This window comes from Notechis scutatus, chromosome 6, assembly GCF_049901735.1.
Source record: "Notechis scutatus isolate UNSWTSFEM ecotype Mainland chromosome 6, rNotScu1.2, whole genome shotgun sequence".
NCBI classification, from domain to species: Eukaryota; Metazoa; Chordata; class Lepidosauria; order Squamata; family Elapidae; genus Notechis; species Notechis scutatus.
Genome location: NC_142014.1, coordinates 23,852,749 through 23,879,584, shown reverse-complemented (window position 1 = coordinate 23,879,584; position 26,836 = coordinate 23,852,749). Strand labels below are relative to the sequence as shown.

At 42.1% G+C, this 26,836-nt stretch overlaps 1 protein-coding gene across 1 annotated transcript in view; it reads left to right on the top strand.

Annotated features, from left to right (window-relative positions):
- Window positions 1–15,340, top strand: part of LOC113419700 (potassium voltage-gated channel subfamily KQT member 1-like) — a 236,362-nt gene extending 221,022 nt beyond the window's left edge. Inside the window, exon 15 of the mRNA XM_087969539.1 lies at window positions 13,847–15,340. Within this exon, the coding sequence (XP_087825665.1) occupies window positions 13,847–13,945 (99 nt within the window). The 3' untranslated portion in view covers window positions 13,946–15,340. The remainder of the gene's footprint in view (window positions 1–13,846) is intronic.
- Window positions 15,341–26,836: the final 11,496 nt, after the last annotated feature.

Sequence of the window (26,836 nt, the reverse complement as noted above, 5' to 3'; positions counted from 1 at the left end):
TCAAGGCTGAGAAGAGCATGTACAACCTGTGTAAATCCAGGCAACTACTAAACTGCTTTAAAGAATCCAGATTTTTAGAAGGTGGACCTGGTAGGCTGAGGGGATAGTGTTAGTCCTGGAACAGCATGGAATAGCCTCAATATCCAAACAAAAGGACAAGGAATGCTATCACCTCTCCAGAGTGTTCTCCCAGCCAGTCCTTTGAAAAGCAACTTAGCATGGAGTTTAGCAATGGGCTGATAGCAATAGCACTTAGACAGTGGTGGGCTACTGCCTGATCGGACTGGTTTGGACGAACCAGTAGTTGTAATCACTGCCCACCCACCCTGTGCTATCTTGTCCATATATAATTAACCTTCTGGCTCATTCCACCCACCTGTTCTGACCCAACCCTGTTACCAGCAAGAAAATCTCAAACAAACACAGCAAATCAAACATTATCAGCTTTAATCTACAAATAACTTCTTTGTAGATAAAAGATGTCTTGCAGCCAATTAGTCCAACCAGAAAAGCCTTGACAGAATTCTTCAGATAAGCCTGAGTCTCCACACACAATGCTGAGTCCTTAGAACGTTTTTGGTTTCTGCAAAGACAAAAACCTTTTGAAACCAGGCTTATATTCCCTAGAAGGAGGGGCCATTACGTTGCATCCTTACTCCTGAGTTGCCTGTGCTGCTCCAGTTGTTCTCTTCTATGAATCATCCTGTGCTCACGTGCACTTGGCACAGGCTCCTCGGGAACCTCCTCGTCACTGCTGCCAGCCCCCACAATCCCTGAAGGCAGCAGTCCACTCCCTGATGGTCCTGGCCCCTCATCAGGGTCATCACTCTCCTCAGCCATCTGCACCTGCTGCCGGCTAACCACAACACCACCCATGTTGCCCAGATGTGTTCCGCACCATGACTGCTGTACTCACTGGAGCTGCCTGAGTAGATTAGTTACATGTTTGAAGCTGCATTTCACCCCCAAAGAGGCACGTGTGAGCGAAGCGAGCGCTCACAACCAGCGAACCGGTTGTTAACGTAAGTGCAGCCAAATCTTTTATGGTTCAGGTCACTGTAATTTTTCAGGAGGCTAAAAGGTAACCCTAACCCTAACCCATACCTTCAAATTTTTAGACCTAAAATGGACACCTAACATCAAAAACATCATCAAAAAAGCACAACAGAAAATGTTCTTTCTGCACCAACTTAGAAAGCTCAAACTGCCCAAGGAGCTGCTGATCCAGTTCTACAGAGGAATGATTGAGTCTGTCATCTGCACCTCTATAACTGTCTGGTTTGGCTCTGCAACCCAACAGGACAGACACAGACTTCAGAGGGTAATTAGGACTGCAGAAAAAACAATTACTACCCACCTGCCTTCCATCGAGGACCTGTATACTGCACGAGTCAAAAAGAGGACTGTGAAAATATTTACAGACCCCTCACATCCCGGATATAAACTTTTTCAACTCCTTCCCTCAAAACGACGCTACAGAGCACTGTACACCAGAAAAGTAGAAGTAAGAACAGTTTTTTCTCTGAACACCATCACTCTGCTAAATAAATAATTTCCTCAACACTGTCCAACTATTTACAAAGTCTGCACTAGTATTACTGTTAATCTTCTCATCACTCCTTATCACCCATCCCCTCCCACTTGTGACTGTATGACTGCAACTTTGTCGCTTGCATCCTAACGATTTTTATTCCTAGTATGAATTGATTGCTTATTATACCCTATGACTATTATTAAGTGTTGTATCTGATGATTCTTGACTCTTGACGAATGTATCTTTTCTTTTATGTACACTGAGAGCGTTTGCACCAAGATAAATTCCTCGTGTGTCCAATCATATTTGTCCAATAAAAAATTCTATTCTATTCTATGTATGAAGAACAGTTGCACAAATTTGGTATGTCTAGACTAGAGAAAAGAAGGACTACGGGCGACATGGTAGCAAGTGCTCCAATGTTTGAGGGGCTGCTACAAAGAAGAGAGAGTCAAGCTATTCTCCAAAGCACCTGAAGGCAGGAGAAGAAGCAATGGATGGAAACTAATCAAGGAGAGAAGCAACCTAGAACTCAGGAGAAATTTCTTGATAGTGAGAACAATTAATCAGTGGAACAATTTGCCTTCAGAAGTTGTGGATGCTCCATCACTGGAGATTTTCAAGAAGAAATTGGATAGCCATTTGTCTGAAATGGATTGGGTCTCGGGCCTCCAAGTTCCTTCTAACTCTTTTATTCTGTAGTCTATATTTTTACTGTATTTTTGTTCCACTCCAGGGTGGTGAAGGAAGTGAGATATTTATCTTTCCTTCCTCACTCCATTGCCCAGATACCAGCTCAAGGTGAGGCAGGTGGAAAAGAGAGATAAAGTTTGTGAGAATGGGAGTTGCTGTGCAGATGACTTGTTTTTCATGTTGGACTGTGAATTTATGGATTATTTGCATTTGATACATTTATGTCTTCTTTTCCAAAAGCGCTTTGACTCACTAGGCAACTTAAACAATTCACAGAGAACAAAAGCAAGAATACCATACTAAAATATTGTAAAGTAAAATCAAGTGGTAGTTTACATTTTCCTGTACAGCAAGTCCTTTCATTCCAAATGAGAATATTGATGGTCCTTCATCACTGGAGGTTTTTAATCCTTGGTTGTATAAACAGAGGCATAGAATCAAAATCTTGTGAACTTTTAGTACCGCTTTATAAACCCTTAGTAAGACCACACACGGAATACTGCATCCAGTTTTGGTCACCACATTACAAAAAAGATGTTGAGACTTTGGAAAAAGTGCAAAGAAGAGCAACTACGATGATTACAGGCCTGGAGACTAAAACCTATGAAGAATAGTTGCAGGATTTGGGGTTGGCTAGTCTAGAGAAAAGAAGGATTAGGGGCAACGTGATAGCAGTATTCCAGTATTTGAGGGGTTGTCACAAAGGGGAGGAGGTCAACTTATTTTCCAAAGCACCAGAAGGCGAGACAAGAAACAATGGATGGAAACTCATCAAAGAAAGAAGCAACTTAGAACTAAGCAAAAACTTCCTAACGGTGAGAACAATTAACCAGTGGAAGGGCTTGCCTTCAAAAGTTGTGGGTCTTCCACCACTGGAGGTTTTTAAGAAGAAACTGGACATCTGTTTGAAATGGTATAGGATCTCCTGCTTGAGCAGGGGGGCTGGACTAGAAGACCTTCAAGGTCCCTTCCAGCTCTATTCTTATTATGATTCTGATGGGGGGGGGAAACCATCTTATTTTCTGGATCAGTTCTCATACAGACCTGTTGGAAGATGTTCGCTTCTGTCTATATAGTATGTATTTCTCAAATGAAGGCAACTATACAGATTGATGAGAGGGAAAAAATGAATTTCAACAACTGTAGAATCAGGTTGCAACCTAACAAAATTGGCAAAAGTGAAGGGGTTCTGAATACTTTCAGAATACTTTCAAGAACATGGCTCAGGAAATGTTGTAGGATCCATTCTGAGTCCATCATCAAATGTTTGACCCCAGTGACCGACTCGGATTGGATCCTGCAGTCGGTATTTCCGTGAATATTGATAAGGGTAGTATGTGGTTTTATGCAATGATGTGCAAATTATCCTTTAACCAAATTTGTCAAATTTAATCAAATGAGAGCCGGTTTGGTGTAGTGGTTAACACATCAGACCAGTGGTGGGATTCAATTTTTTTTATTACTGGTTCTGTGGGCGTGGCTTGGTAAGTGTGGCAGGGGAAGGTTACTGCAAAATCCCCATTCCCTCCCCACCCCGCTAACCTGCTTTCCAGCTCCGTTCTCCTGTGCAGGCCAAAGAAGACCCAGCCAATCAGCTGGGACTCAGGAGGCGGAGAAGAGATGGGGGCGGGGCCAGTCAGAGGTGGGATTTGCCAGTTCTCCAAACTACTCAAAATTTCCGCTACTGGTTCTCCAGAACTGGTCAGAACCTGCTGAATGCCACCTCTGCACCAGATAGAAAATGAGAGGTGTTAGATCGGGTACAAAGGAGACGCGAGACCAGTGCACTGCAAGCTCTTTATTTTATGTTAAGATCTGTACAAGATCTTGGAGCCGCGGCAGCCCTTCATATAGGGATTGCTCGCGGCTCGTCAGCCAATGACAGTACTTTGAATCTCCCGCGATCGGCTCGGCCAATCGCGGTTGATTCTAAGTAAGCCAATCACAGTTGTTGAGTCAGCCAATCAGGATGCAGTTCGTGCGGACCAATCAGAATTTACCTTTTGGAGTATGTTAATACAGAACAAGAGGCCCTAAGTTCTAGTCCTATTTTAGGCATCAAAGCCAATTGGATGACTTTCAGGCACTCCCTCTCCCTCAGCCCAACCCCCCTGACAGGCTCATTGTTGTTGGGAAAATAGGAGGAGGAAGGAATATTGGACATATTCACCATCTTAACCTGTTTGTAAAAATAAAAAGGTGAGATATAAACAAACAAAGAAGTAAATAAATGTTTTAATCAATTAAAGCATATGGTTTAACCAATTCATTTTGCACTTGTCCAGTGAAAACACGTTGAATTAAACTGGAACTACTCTTCGATAAACGCAGAATGATTAAGTTGATGGCAGTCCTACTCTTTAAAGAAAAATATAATATATGTATGTATGGAATGGAGTCTACCTCTATCTCTCGTGCACATGACGGTTATTCATGGAAAAATGTTCATTTTTCAACTTTTTCCCCTTTCGTTTCCCCCCCAAAAGGGTTAACCCTTTGCAATGGCTGATGGGCAGAGGAAACAAGATTGTGTTGCGTGCGTGAATTGGAACAGGAAAGATAAATGGAAACCAAAATAAATGGAACTGTTTTTTGTTTTTTTTAATTTTAAAAAAAGTTCCCGTGATCCAGGTCACCAAAGCCCTAACACCTAACCTAAGAAAGGGTGGGTCTGTTGTAGAGAAAGGAAGGGAGAACAGGGAAGTGATGGCAAATTGTAGATAAGTTTGGTGGAATGAAAATAAACAAAGAACTAATGGGAAACTCAAACAAGATAATCACATGGATGAAAGGCTGGTGGGTTTTTTTTTCCCCTCTTTCTCCCTCTCTCCTTTTTTCTGTGTGATTCTGTGGGTCAGAGAAGCTAATCCTTTGTGGCTGTCCCCATGGAAAGAAATAGTGGAAACCTGATCTCCATAGTAAAACATTTAAAGCTCTCCTTGATGCCTGTCTTTGGTTAATGATAGTATTTTATTTACATGATAGGATCAGGTCAAGGCTACCTTAGTCAAATGTTTCATTTCTCCCATTGGCCAACCGGGTGTCTCTGAGGAGCTTTTCAGTGAGAAATAAAAACAACCCATTTCCCACTGTTGTGCTTCCTGCAACTAATGTCTGGAGATGTGCTTGCCCTAAACTGGAGATACAACTGAGCCTTCAAAACTTATTGTGAGTTATTGCTGCCGTGTGGAAGCATAGAGGGAGGTGTGTGGTGGGTATTTTTTTTTAATTCATTGTAATTCATTAATCTATCCTTTCTCTCTGTTGGAAGAAATATCCTTCTGGGTTCAGTGGGGAGAGAGACACTGGAAACATGGAGGCTGTTTGGAAAGATGGTTTAATGGTGGACAGGACCACCTGGTTTGAAGTCCTCGGTAGCTGACCACATGGAGTGGAGAGTGAAATATATTTATACCAGTAGTGGGATTCAAACTTTTTACTACTGGTTCTGTGGGTGTGGCTTTGTGGGCGTGGCATGGCTTGATGGGCATGGCTTGGTGGGCATGGCAGGGGAAGGATACTGCAAAATCCCCACTCCCTCCGCATCCCACTAACCTGCTTTCCAGCTCCGTTCTCCTGTGCAGGGCAACCAAAGAAGACCCAGCCAATCAGCTGGGACTTGGGAGGCGGAGAATAGACAGGGGTGGGGCCAGTCAGAGGTGGGATTTGCCAGTTCTCTGAACTACTCAAAATTTCTGCTACCGGTTCTCCAGAACCTGCTGAATACTATCTGATTTGTAACCTTTCTTGGGCTTTGAATGTGCTTCCTGTTCCTGTGAAAGAAATGTATTCTGATTTATTGTCAGATTTCCATGCAGGGGTAACTTTGTAGGTTGTCTTGAGTCCCAGGCTCAGCTGAATCTTGCTGGGTGATGTAGTCTTCCCAGGTGCCATGTGGTGAGATGGACCCTATTATGTCCTAAGGGTGAAGGTCTTCTGTGTTATAGATAGGATGGCCCAGTCTTTCTGAGTCTATTAACAAAGGTGGGAGCTGCTTTCCAAGAGCATGTTTCTCCTTTTCTCATCCACGGAAGTATAATATTCTGCCTTTTTAATATTTCTTAGAATATTTCATTCTTCTAAGAGAAGGGTGGGTGCTAACTTTCTACATCTCCAAGCCCTCAAATATCCCATCCTCCATTTTTCCTTACAGCAACTATCATCTCGGGTCATCTAGCGGGCTTCAAAGTCAAGTGAGAACTTGAGGTTCAGCCTCAAAAAGCCCAGTCCAACACCTTCACCAACTCCATTTTGTCCTGTAGTATTTGTTTAATAACAATTAACTCTCAGTGTGAACTCATTAGAGCAAGGGTCTTCAAACTTGGCAAGTTTAAGACTTGTGGACTTCAACTCCCAGAATTCCTGAGCTAACCTGACCAGAGGAGGAATTCTGGGAGTTGAAGTCCACAAGTCTTAAAGCTGTCAAGTTTGAAGACCCCTGTCTTAAAATATTATAAACTCTGTACAGATTTCCAAGAATGGGGTTGTGGTGTGTTGGGGAATTCTGGGAGTTGAAGTCCATGAGTCTTAAAGTTGCCAAGTTTGGAGAGTCTTGGACTATCTATCTAATTGCCTTTTCTCGTCTTTTTCACATGGCTTCGGTTGTCCATCTCATCCTGTGAGGAACCCTTACTGAAACATATTCCACTGTTGTCCCTAATTTTCTTTCTTTCTTCTGAAAAGTTATGATCTCTGTGAAATTATTTCTGGGATTTGTTCTTTTTCCACTTTACCTAGGAAACAGAAAAAGCATACCGTATATTGATTGATAAAGCATGTTGACATGCAAATGGCTTTTCTCGATGCTGTGTTTACAGGAAAAAATGGACATTTTTTGGTCTTCAGGGGGCGGGAGGATGACCAGATCACCTGAGGACTATTCTTTCTATGCAGAGTCACCACTTCCTCTCTCAGAAAACTTTTCACTGAATAAGAGATCAGGATTAAAAACTGAAGGGTTTATATTGGAAGCATTTATTCCAGGATCTAGGACAGTGAGGGCAAACCTTTTTGTTGTGGTATACCAAAAGCGCGCAGGCGTGCTGGCACCCACAATGCAATGCGCCCCGCCCTCCCCTGTGTATGCACATGCAACACCCCCGCCCTGCCCCCTGACCTGCACTGCACATGCATCTGCCTCTCAGCTGTTTTTTGGCCTGTGTGAGGTTGTTTTTGCCCTCCAGGGAAGCCTCTGCAGCCTCGGGAGGCAGCAAAACGGGCCTTCCGGAAGCTCCTCTGGAGCCTTGGGAGGCTTGAAAACGGTCCCATTTCGGCACTTCCGGTATTTCCAAAAGGCCCAAATGGGCCGAAAATCAGCTGGGAAGACGTGCGCATGCGCAGTTCATGTAAGTTTGGCTGAGGCTCATGCGCCAAAGGTTCACCATCAAGGGCTCTAGGACCTACCTAAGTATCACGCCACACTTGATATTTGCAAAGGCTTTCCTTAAAAAAAAAAAAAACCTTATAGAAACTGAATTAAAATTCCTTGAGATGTCAAATCTCAGCCTTGGTTCTCCCTGCTTTAAATTCTCACTACCCTCACAGCTGTGTAAGCATCTATAATACCCCAGAGACCATGGCCATGTCAGGAAAAGACAGACTCTGAGGTCCCCCAGCCTTAACCTCTGCCCAGGATTGGTGAGGCCTCCAGGTTCTCACACGGGGCAGCAGAAGGGAGCAGAGGGCAACGGTTACAAGGGGAAGGCAGCTGGCAAACTACAGATGAAGCAAAAGGACAAGAAGAAGTGAAAGCAGAAGATGAAATGGTCATGGTTTTTTTCCATCTGTGCTGGAAAGAAAAGAGAAAGCATCCAAAAGCTGAACTTTAATCAAACAGTGGTTGAAACTTTGATCAAAAGCACATAACAGGTAGTCCTCGACTTATAACCACCACAGTCGAGCCCAAAATGACTTGTGGTTAAGTGAGATAGTGGTTACGTGAGTTTTGCCTCTCATGTTACGACCTTTCTCGACGCAGTTGTGGAGGGAATCACTGCCGCTGATAAGCCGGTGGCGTGGTTTCCTGGCTTCCCCAACAGATTTTGCTTGTCGAAAGGGGATCGCGTGACCTTGGGCAGCAGCAACGGTCGTAAGTATGAAGCATTTTTGCCAAGCGTCTGAATTTTGATCGCAGGACCATGGGGAGGCCACAAAGGTCGTAAGTGAGAAACTGTGTCCAAATTGCGCAGTGGTTGTAAGTGTGAAAAATGGCCATAACTCGCTTTTCCAGGGCTGTTGTAACTTTGAACGGTCACTATATAAACTGTTGTAAGTCGAGGACCACCTGTAGTCCACGACTTACAGCCACAATTGAGTTCAATATTTCCATCGTGAAGTGAGAAAGTTGTTAAGTAATTTTTGCCACGTTTTATGACCTTTCTTGCCACTGTTGTTAAGCAAATCATTGCTGTTAAGTGAATCTGGCTTCCTCATGGACTTTGCTTAGCAGAAGGTCACACAAGGTGATCACGTGACCCCAGGACACTGCAACGGTCATAAATATGAACCGGTTGCCCAGAATCTGAATTTTGATCACAGAACCACAAGGATGATACAACAGTCTGTGAAAAACAATCGTGCGTCCCTTTTTTCAGTGATGTTGTAACTTCATCACAAAATGAATCGGTGTAAGTTGAGGACTACCTGCAATCGGACATAATGAAATATTTTGCTGCTGGTAAATAAACATCATTTTGCTGCAGTAAAGAGAGCTGTGAAAATATTTACAGACCCCTCACATCCTGGACATAAACTGTTTCAACTCCTTCCCTCAAAACGACGCTATAGAGCGCTGCACACCAGAACACCTAGACACAAGGGCAGTTTTTTCCCGAATGCCATCACTCTGCTACACAACTAATTCCCTCAACACTGTTCAACTATTTACAAAGTCTGCACTACTATTACTATTAATCTTCTCATCATTCCTATCACCCATCTCCTCCCACTTGTGACTGTATGACTGTAACTTTGTCGCTTGTATCTTTACGATTTATATTGACTGTTTCCTAGTATGATTTGATTGCTTATTGTACCCTATGACTATTACTAAGTGTTGTACCTGATGATTCTTGACTCTTGACGAATGTATCTTTTCTTTTATGTACACTGACAGCATATGCACCAAGACAAATTCTTTGTGTGTCCAATCACACTTGGCCAATAAAGAATTCTATTCTATTCTATTCTATTCTATTCTATTCTATTCTATTCTATTCTATTCCTATTTATATTGATTGTTTCTTAGTATTATTTGATTGCTTATTGTACCCTGTGACTATGATTGAGTGTTGTACCTTATGATTCTTGATGAATGTATCTTTTCTTTTATGTATACTGAGAGTATTTGCACCAAGACAAATTCCTTCTGTGTCCAACCACACTTGGCCAATAAATAAAGAATTCTATATGTAAGTTTCACCCATCAAGCATAATTCCACAAATCTCTTCATACTGCTGGCACGATTATTCTCAAAAGCCTCTTGTTAAGGGTGAAGTAGGCATGATGCTAAGCTCATTAGGAGGGGGAACCAAGCCAATATTGTAGCAAGTAGATGATTAATAATGAAGATTTACAACCAAGGTATGCAATGCCGGTTGGTGTTTTGAAACAAAAAAAAAGCTGGAATGAGGGGACCTGTCGTGCCACCATCAGAGTCTGAATCTGCGGGGGAAGATGAGCTGGAACAACAGCAGACAGAGATTGAGAGGGTGGCTCCATTGGCCTTGGAGGAAACTGGGGAAGGGCAGAGTCAGTCCAGGCAAGACTTCTCTGAATTAGTAAGGCCTGCAGACAGGGAGGAGCAGGAGAAACAGCGCTCAGGAGAAGAGCTCCTGATCCGAGAGTATGGAGAGAAGAGAGAAGGCAAGAACAACGCAGACTGAGCAGGCTATGAGGGAGGAAAGTTTCCCACCCCCCTTTACAAGTCACACCTGGGGACTGAGTTGTAAGGAGGTGCTGGTGGGAGGGGCCTTTGTCAGGAACAAGCCTTGAATCTGTGGAGCCTTGTGTGCACTTGCTGACCTGGAGGTTACTGTTTGGCTAAACCTGACTTATTGGACTGCTTGACTAACCTGGCTTACTGGACTACTCGCAGTCAGAAGATGCTGAAGATGCATGTGAGAGCTTTGCTCCAGGATTTCTAGTAAAAGTGGGGACGTTTGGGAGGCAAAGTTGGATCATTAAAGAGGAGTTAGACCTGTTCTTTGGCTATGTTGCTTTAGTGCCACGCCCTGGATCATCACAGGAGCAATTTTGGTTGTGGTTGATATCTCCAAGAAAGAGGGTTTATCAGTTGTTCTACTTAGCTATAGATCCTCTGGCTCTTCACTCACATTAATTTGGGGGAATGTTCATTTAGTTGGAAATGACTCATGGGCTGACTCTCTACTCAGTGTTTCTACTTTGGTCACGTCAAGATGCATGGAGTTCAACTCCCAGAATTCCCCAGGCAGCTGGGGAGTTATGGGAGTTGAAGTCCTCGCATCTTTTTCTCATACAATTTTTATTTTATTTTTAACAACAAACATAGACAAATACAAACATAAAACAACTAAATAAAACCATCTTTCAATTGTACAGTGTGTCGGTTGGTGCATGATTCTTGTGCACAATATATATAGTCTTTTCCTCTTGAATTTAAATTTGCATTCATATAACATTAATCAACTTTCTTTTTTTTTATTGGTTTTTAAGACAAACATAGACAAACAAAACATAAAAACATCAAGCCATCTTCCATATATATATACATACAGTGTGCCGGTTGGTTTACAAATTGTTTTGTGCTTCCATTTCGTAGTCTTCAATTACAATTACATTGTATATATTCTCATATTTTCAATCAAGCATTAAATACATTAATATCATTGTTAATCAATCATTTGACTATACTTTTATTCATTCATGTTTCACGAAATAATCATATTTTACTTAGTTTGTTTTTGTAACAGTATCATATTATCATCTCAAATCTATCCTACAATCATTTTGTAGATATAATAAGAAAAGAATACATCTTTATATATTTATTATTTTCTAAGAATCTACATATTTCATTACCATGTTTTATTGTCTAACCATTGATAGAATAGATCCCAAATTTTATAAAATTGTTTATCATCTTGTTCTCTGATTTCAAATGTCAATTTACTCATTTCAGCACATTCCAATATTTTCTTAATGATTTCCTCCTGTGATGGTATTTTCTCATTTTTCCAGTTTTTAAGCAAACACAATCCTAGCCGCTGTTAATACATTTACAATCAGGTATTTCAATTCTTTACTATATATTTCAGGTAGAATTCCCAATAAAAATATCTCTGGTTTCAAATCTATATGCTTTTTTGTCATTTTTTCCAACCACATATGGATTTTAGTCCAATAATTTTTAGCATCCGCACAAGTCCACCACATATGGTAATATGAGCCAGGTGTCTGGTGACATTTCCAACATTTTTCGGATTTGTTCTTGAACATTCTTGTTATTCTTGTCGGGGGAAATGCCACCTGTAAAACATCTTATAAAAAGTTTTCTGGTTTCTCTTCAGATCGCATTAATCAACTTTCCATGTCATATTATATTATTATTACACCACCATTAGATTTTAGTTTTGAATCCACATTATTCTTTAGAGCAGATCTCAGTTCTTACCAATTTTAATTCATATTAAAAGTCATTCTATAATGATCAATTATAACATATCATTACTGTTAAATTATACTTCAATTTTCCACTTTTCTATCTAACCATTGGTAAAATAAATCCCATATCTTAAAATATTCTTTTTCTTCTTGCTCTCTAATTGCTAATGTTAATCAACTCATTTCTACACATTCCATTATTTTCTTAATCACCTCCTCCTCTATTGGAATTTTCTCATTTTTTTTTCTCATTTTTCCAATTTTGAGCAAATACAATTCTAGCTGCAGTTAAAACATTAATAATCAAGTAAGTCGATTCTCTGTTATAACCTTCGGGTAAAATTCCCAATAAAAAATATCTTTGGTTTCAAATCTATATGCTGTTTTGTCATTTCAACCTTTAAGAATCCCAGGTTTTATCATGGCTTTGATAATGCCAGAAAATATATGGTAGGGAGGCAGGGGTGCTTTTTCCAATGTGACAATGAACGCCTAATGCTCCGTGTCAGACAATATGAATAGTATTTCCTATTGTTTCAACGTTTGTCTGGGATCACAATTGGTTGAAATGTGCATCTGACTCAGTGGTGGTATTCAATTTTTTTTACTACCGGTTCTGTGGGCGTGGCTTGGTGGGCGTGGCGTGGCTTGGTGGGCATGGCAGGGGAAGGATACTGTAAAATCTCCATTCCAATCTCACTCCTGGGGGAAGATTACTGCAAAATCCCCATTACCTCCCCACCTAGGGGTGGAATTCTAGAGGTTCGCACCTATTTGCTAGAACCGGTTGTTAACATTCTAAGCAGTTTGGAGAACCGATTATTAGAAGAAATTACTGGCCTAATCCTGTAAGGAAGGCAGGAAGGAAACATTCTGGTGTTGCTTACAGAAACTGCCTCTCCGTTAACCCTTATTACATTCTTGGCAGGACTAGACTTCCTGTCTCAGGAACTTCCCTGGAGTTTTTTTTCCCTCCTTTGCTGGTACTTTGCTTGTGTGGAGTGACCATTCAAAGTTACAATGGCACTGAAAAAAGTGACTTATGACCGCTTTTCACACGACTGTTGCAGCATCCCCACAGTCATGAGAGGCCAGGCAAGGAGATGGTGCCTCGATGTGAGTGATATTGAATTGGCCACACCCTGCCAATAACATGACCACCAAGCCACGTCCACCCAGTCACATGACCACCAAGCCATACCCACCAACTAAGCCATGCCCACAGAACCGGTTGTTTAAAAATTGGAATCCCACCCCTGTCCCCACCCCACTAACCTGCTTTCCAGCTCCAATCTCCTGTGCAGGGCAACGAAATAAAACCCAGCTGATCAGCTGGGACTTAATGGTAGGCACAGAAGAGATGGGGGTGGGGCCAGTCCGAGGTGGGATTTGCCTGTTTTCTGAACTACTTAAAATTTCCACTACTTGTTCTCCAGAACCTGTCAGAACTGGCTGAATACCACCTCTGATCTGACTGGGTCTGCAAGATGAATTAGCTCCCAGGTATAACACTGAAAATATTTCTGTGGTTCACCAATTTTTACCAGAATAATCATCTGATTTTTAATGGACTGATTGCGTTTAAGCTATCATACAATTCAAAAGCTCAGCAAAGAAAGTCATATTGTTATGTGGGTGGAAATGTGATCCCATTTGCTGTTATTTCTTGTTTGAAAGCCATACCATAAAACGGGTGGGGAACCAAGCCCTTTGATGATATGCGGACTTCAACTCCCAGAATTCCTGAGCCAGCTGACTCAGGAATTCTGGGAGTTGAAGTCCGCAAGTCATAAAAAGGTCATAAAAGGGTCATAGAGTCATAGAGTCATAAAAGGGGGCGTGATTCTCCACCCCTGCCTTAAGACAAGTTTATGGCAGATTTAGCCCTGGAATCAATTCCTGGTTTGAAGCATGATTGACATATATGCCTTGATGAGCAAAGTAACAGACCATGTTGCCTTCTGGTTTCCCAACAGGTCACCCAGATTGACCAAAAATTACATGACATCTTGGATACTCTTCAGATCCAGCTTGGGAAGCGATCACCGGTTCCGGCTTCATCTTCATCTAAGTGATCGCAGCTCATATTAGCTTCTGAACCAGAAGATGTAAACTCATCTGAACCATCTTTGCTTCCTTTTCCCATTTCATAAGTTACCAGAGTTGATGATGAGTTCCAAAGGGCGCCATGAGGACCACTGGGATGAAACCGGTCCCCCGCCTACCATGCAGTTTAAGCCATGTTCCTTTCTTACATTCGCTTCATGCATCGTGAGATAGAATCAACCTGTTGGAGAAGTCTTACAGGAATTAATAAATTGCCAGGAAGAGCAAAGGATTTCTCCCAGCTGCAATAGTGGGCTGCAACCGGTTTAACAACCGGTTTGGTGAGCGCCTGCGCATGACATTCAAAAACCTCCCATTTTCAGCTTAAAAACTTACCTTCTATGTCAGCGCTGGTGAGTAAAACAGCTGAGGCGTGGCGATCCACTGTGCCACGCGAATCAGCTGAGTTTAAAAAATGGAAATATGGGACAGGAAAGGGCAGGGGAAGATAGGTGGGGCCAATTTTGCTCACCAAAACTACCAGTTCGCTAGAACCAGTCTGAACTGGTATCGGCCCATCACTGCCCAGCTGTAAGACTCGATTAGTTCTATGTCCAAAAATGAATTCTTGGACAGGGAAACCTCTGAGCGACCATCTCCACATCTGGATGCTATTTGCAGGGAGGGAAACACCATCTGATTCATGCTGATGTGTGCATTATAGGGTTGAACTCAAATGCGGTGCCTTAGCTCAAAGTTTCAGACTGACACTTCTTACTCGGAGTAGAAAGTAACTTTGATAAAATTAGTCATTAATAGGTTTCCTGAAGTCCTCAACCATTTTTTTTAATTATTTCTTGCTTCCATAATATGGATTGAAGCATTCTTAGGATTAAGAACTATACGTGCTTCTAGTACACACATAAGGTAAAGGTAAAGGTTCCTCTCGCACATACGTGCTAGTCGTTTCCAGCTCTGGCGGGGTAATGCTCATCTCCGTTAGAAAGCCGAAGAGCCAGCACTGTCCGAAGACGTCTCTATGGTCATGTGGCTGGCATGACTAAATGCCAAAGGTGCATGGAATGCTGTTACCTTCCCACCAAAATGGTCCCTATTTTTCTCCCTGCATTTTTACATGCTTTTGAACCGTTAGGTTGGCAGAAGCTGGGACAAGTAATGGAAGATCACTCCGTTAGGTGGTGCTAGGGATTTGAACCGCCGAACTGCTAACCTTTCTGATCGACAAGCTCAGCGTCTTAGCCTCTGAGCCACTGCATCCCTTTTAGCACACACATACGCACCCGCAAATCATCAAAGGCAAGGAAAGCACTTGTACAAATCTTTAACCTTTACAAAGATACCCTTTCCTTCTTTCTGTAATTGTGAATGTTTCCTCACGTTTAATAAACATACTGTATATACTTCCTTTTTTGCATTAATGCACAAATAAAATTTAAAAAACAATAGCAACAAACTGGTGCAAACAAGAGAAATAGGAATATCGATCTATTTCCTTATTACAAAGACATTTAGAAAAACATATGCTGCCTGTTAACAAGCAACGTGATAAATAACATTGCAGGATCCAATCTGGATCAATCATTGAGACCAAAGGTTTAGACTTCTGAGGTTTCGGACTTGTTCTGAAACCCATCCTCAGGGAATTTTTCTCTACCAGAAATTGTCAACACATTCCAGATTAAATCTCTGCTCCTGGTGACCGACCCAGATTGGATCCTGCCTTGGTGGCACAGTGGTTAGAGTGCTGTACTGCAGGCCATTTCTGCTGCCTGCCAGCTGCCTGCAATTTGGCAGATTGAATCCCACCAGGCTCAAGGTTGACTCAGCCTTCCATTCTTCCGAGGTGGGTAAAATGAGAACTAAAAATTGTTGGGGGCAATAGGCTGACTCTGTAAAACCACGTAGAGAGGGCTGTAAAGCACTATAAAGCAGTATATAAATCTAAGTGTTATTGCTGTTATCCTAGGACACATATGATAAATAATGATAAATAATCTACATCTAATAGAATTTTAAAAAAAATTAAAAAAAATTAAAAAATTTAAAATAAAAAAAAAAGTTTTCAAAAGAGTGTGTGGGATATTCCACATGTGGCTATTTAGTGGATATTGATTTGCGCTTTTATTTTTCGTTCGTTGGCTTGTTTTATTTATGTAGTTCATTTTGTTGACAGCCTGGCCATATTCTATATCAATGAGAAGAACCTGACCAGTGTTGCGATTCAAAACCTTTTACTACTGGTTCTGTGGGTGTGGCTTGGTGAACATGGCAGGGGAAGGATACTGCAAAATTCCCTTCCCTCCCCACCCCACTAACCTGCTTTCCAGCTCTGTTTTTTACTACTAGTTCTGTGGGCGTGGCTTGGTGGGTGTGGCATGGCTTGGTGGGTGGGGTAGGGGAAGGATATTGTAAAATCTCCATTCCCACCCAACTCCAGGGGGAAGGATACTGCAAAATTCCCTTCCCTCCCCACTCCACTAACCTGCTTTCCAGTTCTGTTCTCCTGGGCAACCAAAGAAGACCCAGTTGATCAGCTGAGACTCAATGGGAGGCAGAGAATAGATGGGGTCAGGGCCAATTAGAGGTGGTATTTGGTGGTTCTCCAAACTACTCAAAATTTTTGCTACCGGTTCTGTAGAACCGGTCAGAACCGGCTGAATACCACCTCTGAACCTCACACACTCTCTGAGAAATCTTGCAAGAGAGCTAAGCGATCTATTTTCCTCTCAGCAATTGTTGTTTGTGAATGAGCTAGGAGGACTTTGAAAATCAAAGAAAAGCACAAGTGATGTGAACACATTTTTATAGCTGGAGGTAGTCCCAAGGATCCGTTTCAAGTTAATTCGGAAGACAAACTCAAGTGTGCAAAAGCTATGTCTTTGTTTCAATGGACCTTTTCTCTCTTTTGCATCCCACGGGAACCTTAGGCGACGGACTCACATAATTGTTCCACTTCATGATGCCTCCTGTAATCGCTGGCTCTGTCGACATTTCTAAAGAAGCAAACTGCTATCCACAACCCAAGAAAACAGTGTTGTTGTTTTGTTTTTAGAATTGTGCATCAGAGACAAATGCTGACAAAAATCTGGTTCGGGTTCATAAGCCAACTGCATATCATGTTCACTAATAAAACAGCAGTTTAGTTCAGATTTAAGTGGGTAAGAATCCTTGGGCAATGGAGACGCTGAGCATCAATTCATTTCACTTATCCAGCAATCATGAAACTCAGCTTAGCTGTTGCGCCAAACTTTGCTCCTACCTGAACAGGATCTGGGCCCACATAAGTTAGGGAGAGCTGCACATTTGATATGATATTGCCTTGAATGTTCATAAACCTTCAGGCTTTTTATGCATTCAAATAAACCTCCCTTTTTAGGACCCCGTAGTCCCTTTTTGGGATGGAGTCAAGGCGACTGGATGGAATTGAGTGTTTACTGGCTGGATGCCCTTTCTGACACCTCTGCAGAGTTCACAGCAATTTTTTTTTTCCTTTGCACCCTGATAAACATTTGCTTCCTCCTAGGATTAAAGTCTCAACCTTCTGAGTGGGAGGCAACCATCTCCACCACTAGGCTATCAGGCCACTCTTTTTTTTTTATTGTATGCAAATTTTTAATGCATTCAACTTTGGCTTAAATCAGGGAATCATTGTAAATATTAAAAATAAAAATCTTAATTAAAAAAACCATTGGCTTCAATCATCAGTAATAGTTGGGGAGGGAAGGAATGTGGAAAGAAGGAAGGTGTTTTGCTTTAGGGATACAAGAGGCCAAACCTGAGAACCACAGAACCCATAGAATCAGAGGGCTGGAAGGGATCTTGCAGGTCTTCTAGTCCAGTGGTCGCCAACCAGTGGTCCATGAGAAAATTTTGGTGGTCCGCAGAGAAATGTCACCCCCAAAGCAATTAATCCAGGCTGCACGGGAACACAAGGCTGGGTCGCCCACATGGCCCGTGGGAACACAAGGCTTGCAAACAACACAAGGTAATGAGGGAAGCGGGGAAAGGGCAGAGGGGGGGAACTTGCTCATGCGCCTGGCCACCAGGCTGCTTCTTTCCGCTTCTTTCTTCTTCTCCTTTTAGCTGCACACAAGGAAAGCTGCAAAAGTCTTTCTTTCTCTCCCCCCAAACTCAGCCAGAAATGATGCATCTCTGATGTCAGATGGGTGGACATTGTGCATGGGGGGCACACATTGCCTTCTGGGTGCTGGCATGCGAGCGCGAGCATGCAAATGCACGCACACGTTTTGGCACAGGAGCCCAAAAAGCCACCACTGGTATAGGGTTTCCTGCCTAGGCAGGGGGTTGGATTAGAAGACCTCCAAGGTCCCTTCCAACTCTGTTACTCTATTCTATTCTATTCTATTCTATTCTATTCTATTCTATTCTATTCTATTCTATTCTATTCTATTCTATTCCTGTTCTGTTCTATTCTATTCTATTCTATTCTATTCTATTCCTGTTCTGTTCTGTTCTGTTCTATTCTATTCTATTCTATTCTATTCTATTCTATTCTATTCTAATTCTATTCTATTCTATTCTAATTCTGTTCTGTTCTGTTCTGTTCTGTCCTGTCCTGTCCTGTTCTGTTCTGTTCTATTCTATTCATTCTTCTATTCCATAAAGATTGTGGTCTTCAAAGGTTTCTCTTTGTCCTAATCATAACCTCAAAGATTGCATTTTTATTTTTCCGTGTGCGTTGCCTTCCCTTTTCCAAAGCCCACCCCTAAAAGAAAGGAGTATGGGAATGGTAACCAGGAGTGGGTCTCTTTTTTTTTCAAACCTGGCTGCTCCTTGAGTGCCAGATCTTTCAATGTTTTCCTGCCAAATTTCCAACTGGAGAATCCCAGAGATGAATCATATAAGCTTACTGAATTTCACAACTTCCTCTCTGTTGAGTCTCGTGCTTTGGAAATGACCACTGAAGCACTGGACAAAGCTTTACCTGGACATGAAGGTTTTAAAAAAACAACACTGCAACATTGCCACAAACTTTCCCTGGCCCGATGGCCAATGTGTCATGGCCAAGTCAACTTGCCTCAGCCAAATCATTGCAGGACAGCTTGCTGCAGCCAACTTGGGACAAGTTGGGACAACTCGCCGCACGACAAGAGTTACATTAATATCAAAGACATGGTGGAATAGAATCATTAAATAAACAATGGAAGAGGAGGGACAAAATGAAATGTGAATGACAAAAAGTAAAATAAAATTTTAAATCATTTTAAATAATTAAATGGAATTGTCCAACAGCAAGTTGTTCCATGGCGAGTTGGGCATTGAGAGGTGGCCGTGGCAAGTTGGCTGTGGCAAGTTGGCTGTGGCAGGTTGTTCCATTCTGTCCTTGCCTTCCCCACACACACACACTTGTGATTTTGGCAACCTGCAAACACTGTCAGGCACTACTTATGGGATGTGTAAATTCTGTTCTAACTCCGTTTTTCTGCTATTCTATTTATTTCAGGAGCTCAAAATGGCTCCAATATCTAATTCAGTTAAAAGAGCACCTGGACTGAACCTTCATGTAAAAGGGGAACAATTGATCAAGGTTCAGGAAGCTACTATGGAAACAGTCATAGTGAAGAAATCCATGAGACACTAGTTGAGGGAGTAGGAACGGGTTGAGTTGCTGGAATTCTTGTTTTCTCATCCCTTTCAAAAAAAATATTGCTAAGGAGAATTCTGTATCTCTGCTCCCTTTTTTATTTTAAGCACCTAGCAAAGAGGCCACCCACTACAACATAACAACACTGGAATTGAAGGAAGGATCCTAAGCACATTGTTAGATCAATACCATTTATCACGCTGTCTTTGGGGAATCTGATAAATATAACTTAGCCAGGAGAAAGGATGAGCATGGACGAGCCTGTTGAAATCCAGCCACCGCCACCCCAGGCCCCCACCCTTCTCAACATACACATTTACAATTCTTGACTTCTTCTTTTGGATTATGCCTCTGTGCTGGGCAGCTGGAGCCCCTTCTGACAATGTGTGTTATTGTAATTATTCCTATGATTTATTGCAGACTTCCTGAACTTTTTGCAGAAAAGTAGCAAAAACAGCCTTCAGCGTTTCTGTAGCACTTAGGACCGACCTGCCATTCAAGGTATCGTGTTCTCTCGATCGTTCTGTTTAAGACAAAGTGGATTTGTTCTTCCAATTGCAGATAGTCCGAGGTTGGTGGGGCTGAATCATGTGGTTACTTTGTGACTGGGATTCCTGCTGGATCAATATCTCAGATGAAGAACAGATTCACCCAACCTTTTTTTAAAAAAAAAATAAGTTTTTTATTTTTATACAATCATTTCAGTTGGACAGTGTGTTGTGTGGGTACAAGCATCTTGTTAAACAATAATCAAAATTACAACATCCTTCATTACATATAAATTCTACCTATTTAACATAGTAATATCCACCTATTAATTATACTAATTAATTATAAAATATTAGCATGGTAATATTCAACATGTTAGTCATCATATTAACTTATCACTTTTCACACATCATCTTTATTTTATTTCCCTATTTCTAACTTCCATTTTTATTATTTAACCATTGATAGAATAAATGGCATACCATATAACAGTTTGCTCTTTCTCTTTAATCGCCAATGTTAATCTATTCATTTCTGATTCTCCCAACCTTCTAAGCTAATTGTGGTCTACTCTTCTGATACAGCAGGCCCTTAGACATGTTGGTAGATATGAAAGGACCAGTGGTGGGATTCAAAGAGTTTTACCACAGGTTCGGTGGGCGTGGCTTAGTTGGTGGGCGTGGCTTGGTAGTCATGTTACTGGCTGGGCATGGCCAACTCAATATCACTCACATCGGGGCATGCATCTCCTCTCCTGGCCTCTCGTGACTGTGGGGATGTTGCAACAGTCGTAAGTGTGAAAAATGGTCATAAGTCACTTTTTTCAGTGCAATTGTAACTTTGAATGGGCACTCCACACAAGCAAAGTACCAGCAAAGGAGGGGAAAATAACTCCAGAGAAGTTCCTGAGACAGGAAGTCTAGTCCTGCCAAGAATGTAATAAGGGTTAACGGAGAGGCAGTTTCTGTAAGCAACACCAGAATGTTTCCTTCCTGCCTTCCTTACAGGATTAGGCCAGTAATTTCTTCTAACAACCGGTTCTCCGAAGTGCTTAGAATGTTAACAACTGGTTCTAGCAAATAGGTGCAAACTGGTAGAATCTCACCCGTGCTATTAGGTGAGGGGGTGCAATGACTCAGAGGTGAGTAAATGTCCCTAGCTTAGCCTTCTCTCTAGTATGTACAGGTAGTCCTCGACTTACCACCACCACTGAGCCCAAAATTTATGTTGCTAAGTGAGACAGTTGTTTCATGAGTTTGGCTTCGTTTTTCAACCTTTCTTACCACCATTGTTAAGTGAATCATCCGCAGTTGTTAAGTTAGTCACATGGTTGTAAAGTGAGTCTGGCTTCCCCATTGACTTTGCTTGTCAGAAGATCTGCAAAAGGGGATTCCGTGACCCTGGGACACTGCAACCATCATAAATACGAGTCAGTTGGCCAGTTCGCTGTGAAAGCCTGACACACAGATGAACTCAATACACAAGCCTGATGATGGCAGATGAGATTCTGCCAAAACATCGCTACAACTTTAAAAGCACAGCTATAATGACGCCGGAATATACCTGAACAAAACTGAATACCATACATATAAATACCCGCAAAAACTTAAGAAAACAAATTATATATATATATATAATCTTTATTGTCATTGTATATACACAGTGTACACATACAACAAAATTCACATAACACCCAGAGACCAGATCCAACATGCACACACACATGACAATCCCCAAACACCTCCCCACCCACCAAAAATTCCCCACCCCCTAAAAACACACAAGCATCCACACAACAGACTAAGTAATACTGTCCAACAGCTCACTGATGGTGGTGATTAAGTTCATTGTTAAGTGCAATTATAGCTCTGGGATAAAAACTATTTAGAAAACGTCAGGTCCGAATTTTAATTGTTCTGTATCTTCTGCCAGAAGGCAACAGTCCACAAAGATTGTGAGCAGGATGGGAAGAGTCTCTGAGAATATTGTGCAATTTCCTCAAACAGCGAGATGCAAAGATGTCATCCAGGGCCCGATGAGAGAGAGACAAAGACAGAGACAGAGATACATACATACATACATATACATATACATATACATATACATATACATATACATATACATATACATATACATATACATATACATATACATATACATATATACACCATACACACAGAGAGATGATAGATGAGAGAGAAAAAGAGGTAGGTGAGAGAGAGAGATGATAGATGATTGAGAGAGAGAGAGGCAGAGAGAGAAATAGATCATAGATAGATGATAGATAGACAGAGAAACAGAGAAACAGAGAGACAGAACATTTGATCAATTAACACAATGTGTATCAGACACATATTTGAACACAGCTTGAGGTCCCCAACCTGGCATCATTATAAGCAGCTATTGTAGTCCAACAATTACTACCTTTGCAAGCAGCAAAATCTTCTCGATCCTGAAATTATAATATTACCATAATTCTCGGGGGAGGATAAGCTGCTCTTAATAAGCTTCCAAGCCAGGTTATACAATTCATTTTTCACTTCTTCTCTACGGCTTTCCACCCACCCTACTCCTGCCCCAAACCCCAACTTAGCCGGCTTAACAATTGCACTTTCTACATTTTTTCAGAGGCCTGAAAGCTCTTGAATGCTATCATTGTCCCAGTAAAGCACATTATAACCAGTACCAGCCGCAGCTCATCTTCTGCAAGCCGCTTTGGTTCCCTGAAACGACAAGGAACAGAGGCCTTTGTAAATTGTACGTGACAGCACTTCCAAGAACTGTAATCAAGCATCTTTCCCTCTTCCTTTATACCTTCCTTGCTAAGTAAGCTCCTTTGCGGTATGAAGCGACTTCGGGGAGAGAGAGAGACAGCCCACATGGGGACGTGTGTCTCCTGATGACTCAGCATAATGAGTTGCAAATGTCCAGATCTGATCTTTTGGAGAAGAATAGAATAGAGAATAACAGAGTTGGAAGGGACGTTGGAGGTCTTCTAGTCCAACCCCCTGCTTAGGCAGGAAACCCTATACCAGGGTCGCCAACCTTTTGGGTCTCAGGGACCACCAAACTCATAAATTTTAAATCCAGCGGACCATAATATGAATTTTGATGGATGGTGGCTTGCTGACGTTGATGGGAAAGTCGGTGCCATATTCCTGAGCTGCAATTGTCACAGGACTGGACCTTTGGTCATCCCGGAGCAGCTGCTCCTCCATCCGGGTGCGCTGGCCTGCCATGGACTGGAGCAGCTGCTCCGGGATGACCAACGGGCCAGTCCTGTGACTCCTGCAGCTCTGGAATATGGGACCGACTTTCCCACCAACTTCAGCAAGCCAACCCGGGCCTTGTGTTCCCGCACAACCTGGATTAATTGCACTGGGGGGGGGGGTGCTTGGGGGTGGGACATTTCTCTGCGGACCACCAAAATTTTCTCGTGGACCACCAGTGGTTCCTGGCCCACTGGTTGGTGACCACTGCCTTATACCACTTCAGACAAACGGTTATCCAATTGCTTCTTAAAAACTTCCAGTGCTGGAGCATTCACAACTTCTGAAGGCAAGCCATTCCACTGATTAATTGTTCCAACTGTTTGGAAGTTTCTCCTTAGTTCTAAGTTGCTTCTCTCCTTGATTAGTTTCCATCCATTGCTTCTTGTCCTGCCTTCAGGTAATAGCTTGACCCCCTTTTCTTTGTGGCAGCCTCTGAGATATTGGAAGACTGCTATCCTGTCTCCCCTGGTCCTTCTCTTCACTAGACTAGCCAAGCCCAGTTCCAGCAACTGTTCTTCATATGTTTTAGCCTCCAGTCCCCTAATCATCCTGGTTGCTCTTCTCTGCACTTTTTCTAGAGTCTCAACATCTTTTTTACATCATGGCAACAAAAACTGGATGCAGGATTCCAATATTTGGCGATAGAAACATTGTTCCAGAGGCACCTGCTTTATCAGCTGGGAAACAGCTACAGATAGTCCTTAACCTATGACCACAATTGAGGTCAAGGATTTTGTGGCTATGCGAGACAATTAAGTGAGTTTTGCCCCCAAGTTACGGCCATTCTTGCCAATGTTGCTAAGGGAATCACTGCAGTTTGTAAGTTAGTAACCTGGTTGTTAAGTGAATCTGGCTTCCCCGTTGACTTTGCCGGTCAGAAGGTTGCAAAAGGGCATCACATAACCCCAGGACGCTGCAACTATCATATATACAAACCAGTTGTAAAGCATCCAAATGTAAATCACGTGACCACGGGATTGCTGTGAAGGTCATAAAATGTGAAAAACGGTCATAAGTTACTTTTTTCAGTGCCGTTGTACTTTGGAATGGTGTAAACGAGTCTAATGGAGCACCAGACTCTTTGGCAGGGAACTTGGGGGAGAACGTCCTTTTGAAAACCTCTTCGGTTTGCACCCAACTTTTAAAATGGAGGCAAAGTTACAGGTAGTTCTGTAAGAGAACTACCTGTAACTTTGCTTCCACATTACATGTTCGGTGCAAACTGAAGAGGTCTTCGAAAGGACGTTCTCCCCCAAGTTCCCTGTCAAAGAGTCTGGTGCTCCATTAGACTAGTTTACACAGCCAAGTTCGAACTCCCCAAAGCTTGCTGTCAGCTTTGGAAGCCATATTTTACTTGGAACCTTCGAGGCTGCCACATTTAGCGCCTGGGAATTTGGGAGGGGGGAGATTTCATAGAGAGGTGGAAGATTAGACTCAACAACATTCTTCTTATAAAGTCAAGGACATGTTGCTCTGCACCTGGAGATGAGTGTCTGGAGAAATGTCTCTAGCGGGGAGGATGATTTGATTGGACCATGTGATGGACTGGTGGGTACAGACAGGGGATGGATCTTTGACTTTCTTTTTTTTTTTCCCCCAATAATTTTTATTGTTCTTTTTCAACTTTGACATGTTTTAACAGTACTATGCCATCATTATTGTATAAAGCAATATCATATAAATATCTACATTTATATACATTCATATACATTCATATATATTTATCTATAATTTTTCTTATCTCCGTTATCTTTACTTCTATTGTTCAACCGTTTATACAAATTGTCCCAAATTTTGTAATACTCTGACTGTTCTTTATCCTTTAATTTTAATATCAATTTATCCATTTCAGCAAAATCTAGAATTTTTTGAATTACTAATCCCCTGAGGGCGTATTATTTTGTTTCCAGCATTGCGCATATACTATTCTTGTTGCTGTCAATATATGTAGTAAAATATATTTGACCTTTTTTCTATATTTCCCCTTAATTGTTCCCAACAAAAACAATTCCAGTTGAAACTCTATTCAATTTTCCACTATTTCTTGTATCCAACTCCATATTTTAGTCCAGTATTTTGGGCTTCCGGGCATGACCACCACATATGATAGAATGTACCTTGATTCTGTTTATATTTCCAACATGTCAGATTTATGTTAGGGTACATTTTGGCCAGTGGTGGGATTCATTTTTTTTTTACTACTGGTTCTGTGGGGCTGGCTTGGTGGGCATGGCAGGGGAAGGATACTGTAAAATCTCCAGTCAGACGTGGTATTTGCCGGTTCTCCGAACTACTCAAAATTTCCACTACCGGTTCTCCAGAACTGATCAGAACCTGCTGAATACCACATCTGATTTTGGCCAATCTCATTGGTGGAAAGGATCTTTGAATTTCTATTGAGAAGGGAAAATCCAGAACTCTCAGATTTGGGTTTTCCCAGATGTGCCAACATGACTTTTTAAATAAATTCTTACAGATGAACTTTGTTTCTGAGTGCTGAATGAAAATGGGGATCTTGATTGGAACACTGACACTTGCTCCACAATAATTGTGTTCATGCTTTGCGGTGCTACAAAATGCCTGGTGGCTTTAGCAGCAACCAACTTCCCTTGCGAGTCTCTTTGGCATGTCTGCAATGGAAGAAGTCCTTAGATCTTCTGATCATAGCACAGCTGACATCTAGAACAGCCTTTGAATCCATGTCATGCCATGTGCTCAGCACAGGCCAGATACCCTCCTTGTTTGTGTACATTGTGCAGTGTGTGTTGTCTGCTCAGGGAGATTGGTCTGCCAGGGTTCCTTCTGTACCAGTCTAGGGCAGCTGTTCCAAAGCCAGCAATTCTTCCCTCTTTGGCTACCTCTTTTTGACGCTGCCAGGCGAGCTCCGATTTCAGCAAAGAATTTGATGGTCGCCTGGTAAGTGTATAACTCATAATAGAAGCTTTGTTTCCCCCCCAAAAAAAACACTTCAAACTTCCTAAATTTCCTTCAAGGGCTGCAGCTTACTGGTTTTCAATTAATTACACTGAAGTTGTTGTTATTATAAATCGTACAAATTCTAGGCAGGTCCTTTTCTTTGGGGAGGTTAGGATTCTCTGATGGATATGTGAGTTTGTTTAAGGAGTCCCGAAGACTCTGATTTTTAGCACATTCTGGCATTTAAAACGTGTGGATGAGAAGCAAAACAGGGCTTCTGAACAACCAGCTCCCTGTGTTGTTGTTTTTTAATGAGTATCTTAAGAGGTTCACAGAGTTTCAAGGTCACGAAATTACAATCCCAGCTACATTTGATTTCTAATCTAAAGGTCCATACCAATGGTGGGCTTCAAAATTTTTTACTACTGGTTCTGTGGGCGTGGCTTGGTGGGCATGGTGTGGCTTGGTGGGTGTCATGCCCCTGGTGGAGACTGACTCCGAGGGAGAGGAGGAACAGCCAACAGGGAGTGGAAGGGTGGCTCCAGAGGTTGTGGAGGAGGCTGGTGAAGGGCAGAGGCCGGCTGGGCAGTCAGAGGAGGACCCAGGCCCATCCCCTC